Genomic DNA, 4,660 nt, shown 5'->3' with positions numbered 1-4,660 from the left:
TATATATATATCAGTTACAGTCTATTGCCTAAATAATGGGATCAATTTGATAATTTTACATTGCATGGAGTTTGGCTTTAAGTGCTACTCTGCACTTTTAAATTTCCCTTTGGCTAATTCTGCCTATTGCTTTGCCTGAAGATATTAGTAACATTGTAGGCACATGTTGAGGCTTCTTCAGTAAAGGTGCCCATACACCTTAAGGTGCCCATACACTTTACAACCCTCGCAAGACTTTTGTCTTGTGGGGGTTGTAAAGTACTTAAAAAAACATACAATCTGCCCATCATGGACAGGCAGATCGTACTTGCGATCATCGCAAGCCCGCCCCCGTGAGGGGCGGGCTTCCGATGACTGTAATGAGGGGCGGGCTTACGATGACTGCAAACGGGCAGTGTGCGCGTGCGCACATCGGCCCGTTCGGCAGTTGTCGAACCAGCAGGCCGCTAACTCGGCGAGAATCATACGATTCCCGGCGGGTTTTCTAGCATGCTGGTTCGACGGAAGACGTGCGACCGTACAGTAGAAACGGTCGCACGCCTTCCATACACTGCACGATTATCGTACGATCGTGGGATTTCCCGCGATTCTCGTACGAGAATCGTGCGGTGTATGGGCACCTTTTACGATTATCGTACGATAATCGTATGTGATAGACTTTTCGTACGACAATCGTAAGGTGTATGTGTAGTGCCCGACCGACAGTACTGTACAATCGTACGACTTTTGACGTTCAAGCATGTTTGAAAACTTTGGTTGATCGTATGATTTTCGCATGGTTGGTGGCGTTTCCGTCTGTCAAAAGTTGTACGATTAACACTGCTCATTGCAAACGAAAATAAGTGCTGTCGATTACCGCAATTCGTCCAGGTGTTTTTTTTTTTAACTACCGCTGATTGAACCTTGCGATAATCGGGGCAGGATGGGGCCGCCGTACGACAATCCTACGACGGTTCGATCATCGGACGAAAAGTTTCGTCTAATAATCGTCAGACGAGCAGTTAATTTGTAGCGATCCTCCTTTTATTTTAAAGTGATTTCTCACTAAGGAAGTTATAGTTATTTTTCACATTTCTAACAAAGTAATTTTACAACAATTTGTAGCCCACCGCTCGGTGGTTGAGTTTGAACAGCATTTCATGCCAGCGACACTCTGTCTGCATTCATCTCTATAGCTTAACTATAGAGATGAATCAGCAATTAGTGATTTGTAGCAGAGTACACCAACCCAATGTGGTAGCACTAGTATGACTTGTATCAGCAACAAATTGCTTCTTTGTGACAAATCTCCAGCGACTCCACTAAGTTAAATTGCTAGCTACAAATTACCGTTAATCGCTGGAGTTAGCCATTTGTTGCAGCAATGAGTCAGTTCTACAAAATGGCTTGTCTGATATGGCCCTAAGGCTGAGATTATTTGAACACTAACCCATAATAACCAATTCAGTCTTCTAGGTCGGTTTGGACTAATCTCATTGCATATGCTCAACATTCACTGATAATTTGCAACAACTGATGCAATTGCTTTACATTACAACTGGATAATGTACGGGAGTGGCCGTCAACTTACAAGGTGTAGGGGTGTAGGAGGCCCTAACTGGGGCCTATTATGTGTACATCATATTCAGAATACTCTAAGAGACTTAAGACATACTACGGGAGACAATTTGGGACTGCTGGCATGCAACAAGGGTGGACGGAGTCTAAAGCTGGCCATACACTGTGCAAATTTCTTCCAGTTCTTGATGAATTGGCCAAAAATTGGACAGTGTGTGCTGCTGTCAGCACCCTTTTGGTCAGCATCCTTCGATCAGCTGATCAAAGGAGCTGGTTGGAAAATCAGCTGCCAGCTCTGTTCGGGTATTCTGACAGCGGCTGTGGCCATCGTCGGAATACAACGAAGACAGCAGAAGATGCTTTGATCAGCCTGCAGGTTGAACAAAGAAAATATGACAGTGTATAGCCAGCTTAAAGACACACTGCCAAGGATAGAGAGAGACTGGTGGCATGCTACATGAAACTGCTAGCAATCAATGTCATTTTAGCCCCCTTACAAATCAGTGCTTCCACTATTGACTCCTGGGGTCTACAAAGGGGCTGCACAGCAAGTACCAAAAAGTGGAACACACCTGTCAACAGGCGTTTTCCAGCATGCTGGGAATACCCACTACCAATAAGCTGCAGTCAAATGATGACTATGCATTGTGGCAGTTTTAAGATCTCCTATCTTGCCTTTTATCGATTTGGAAGGTTTGCCTGTGTGTGACCAATCGCAAAGACTAAATCTGCAATAATTTCCCCTGGAAAAGCGTAAATGGTTAGCGGCCCCTGAGGACTGGTTTGGCACACCCTGGATTCCAGGATTGCCCTTCATTCTTTACGTACCCTCCAGTGACAACAGGGAGTCGAAGACTTTACACTGCACCTGGCCGGTGCTCTGCGAGGCACATGACATCCACAGGCCCTCGTACAGCCCCACCGCTGTGATAATGGCATCTCCGGCATACGACGACTGCTTCCACTGAGGTAACGCCGTGGTAGAGATAATCCCTATCCATCCGCCCAGAGCGAGAAAATAGCCAAGGAGCTGAATTCCTGAATTGGCCATAGTGTCCAATATGAAATAAAATTTTTAGTCTTTTGTTTGTTTCAAGGTATCCGGTTAATCTGCAGCTTGCGGTCCCGTCCTTGTTGGTCAATGTGGTCCTCTCCACCTGTTGCTCTGTCCCAGTGGGCTGGTGGTGGTGACACCAGGATGTGCTGCAGCTTTAGTAGCAGTACATAGAGATGTTCTTCCAGGCAGAGATGTGCAGGGGACAGTGAGGTGCGGAGACCTTCATGTTTACACTCGACTGAGCCTCTAGGACACCCAGGGGACAATGTGGCAATAAAAGGGAAATAAAATGACACACACTAATGTCTGTATGTGTGAGCAGTTTGGAGAATGCCAGGGGGCAGGTCCTTGGGATTAATGAAATTCAGAGGAACACCCACAGAGGAAAAGGCACATGGAATTTAGAATTAACCCAATATGTACTGGTGAGCAGACTTCTACTCCCCTGTATTACACAAGCGGCACAGAAGTTTGAGGAATACTCTGTGGAATGTTTTGTAGTCATTAAATAGCAGTGTAAGTGCTAATATCTGGAGAGTAGGCTATCCTATAATTAAAGTGACACTAAACTCAGGAGTTAAACCTTAAAAATACATTCAAGTACCTATTAACAAAAATGTATATTATTTGTGTATCACTCGGCTGTAGATCCTCAAATCATCTCTGAATTGGTGCGGACACTGTCCTTCCTTCTGGAGAGGCGATACGTTTGTTCCCCATGGTCCCTTTGTGTTGTAGTCAGGGCGAATCGATATGCCTGAGCAGAGCACTGCCAGTAGGGTTGCCACCTGTCCAGGATTCACACGGACAGTCCGGGTTTTGAATGCTGTGTCCGGGTTTCATGGAGGCAGAAATCCGGACACAAGATGTCAGGCAGACAGGGGCAACCAAAATAGGTGCTACTGTCCCCGCACTAAAAATTAGTCTTAACTGTGATATTTACATATGAATAAGCCACGACTCATTCTCCCCCAAAAATGTCCTTCGTCACTAGAGAGTTCGGGTTTTGCTTGAAGAAAAGGTGGCAACCCTAGCTGCCAGTCTCGCTGACCACCTGAGGGCTCATGCTGACCACCTGAGAGCCTGAACAGATGCAATGTATTGCTGGGATTTGCAGTCCTCTATAGCTGGTGCCATTCTGCATTGCTCGGTAATGCATTACCGGGATCTGTAGTCCTCCATAGTTAGTGGCGGTATTCTGCATTGCTGTTTAATTTATTGCTGGGATTTGTAGTCCTCTACAGCTGGTGGTATTCTGCATTGCTGTGTAATGTATTACTGGGATTTGTAGTCCTCTATAGTTGGTGGTATTCTGCATTGCTCTATAATGTATTGCTAAGACTTGTAGTCCCTCTACAGCTTGGCAGATCTGCCAGGGTCCCAGCTGCAACCGGGCCCTGCCGCTCCACCACTGACTCCAAGCTGTTGAGAGACTACAAATCACAGACCGGACTGGAGCAAGAGGGCCCTGGTGACTGTCGCCATTTCCATAAAAAGTCCCATCAAAATCCTCAGCACTAGGCACCTGATGCTCTTAATCCAGCCCTGAGTGTAGTCCATCATGGGAGCGAGCTTGGAGCAGGTTGCAGGTTTGGTAAAAGTAAGGTTTTTTTAACCTTCAGCAGCCGTGTAAGGCCCATTGTATCTTGAAAACTACGTTTACTTCTCCTTTGACAACGATGCAAGTGCAGCCATAATGTGTCATTGTATATGCAGGTTCTTTTACCTGCTTAGTAGTGCTGCACAGCCATACTCGGGGCCATCCCTATAATGAAGCAGTCTGAGACTGTTGCCTCAGGCGGCATCTCTTTGGGTCACATGGGGCATAGCCCTCTGAATCACAACGTTTGCAATGTGCTTGCTGCCCCCTTTTTGCTTTTTGGCCAGAGCGTCCCAGGTTGCTAAGAGCCATAAGGACCATACACATCTCCCAGCCCAACTCTTGGCAACCTGAGATGCTCTGGCTGGTGTCCCATCCAGCTCCAGGCAACCAGTGATGTCAGTGAGCTGGGCGTGACACCGGCGAGATAATCCATTCCTCCCCCC

At 46.5% G+C, this 4,660-nt stretch overlaps 1 protein-coding gene across 2 annotated transcripts in view; it reads right to left on the bottom strand.

Annotated features, from left to right (window-relative positions):
- CLDN19 (claudin 19) overlaps positions 1–2,928 on the bottom strand; it is a 21,935-nt gene extending 19,007 nt beyond the window's left edge. For both annotated transcript variants that reach the window (XM_018552646.1, XM_018552645.1), the window contains exon 1: positions 2,386–2,928. In XM_018552646.1, coding sequence (XP_018408148.1) covers positions 2,386–2,608 — 223 coding nt within the window. In that variant the 5' untranslated portion in view covers positions 2,609–2,928. The remainder of the gene's footprint in view (positions 1–2,385) is intronic.
- Between the last annotated feature and the right edge of the window lie 1,732 nt (positions 2,929–4,660).

The sequence above is a fragment of the Nanorana parkeri genome, unplaced genomic scaffold (assembly GCF_000935625.1).
Source record: "Nanorana parkeri isolate BGI_ZX_2015 unplaced genomic scaffold, ASM93562v1 scaffold94, whole genome shotgun sequence".
NCBI lineage: Eukaryota > Metazoa > Chordata > Amphibia > Anura > Dicroglossidae > Nanorana > Nanorana parkeri.
This window is presented reverse-complemented; position numbering and strand designations above follow the sequence as displayed.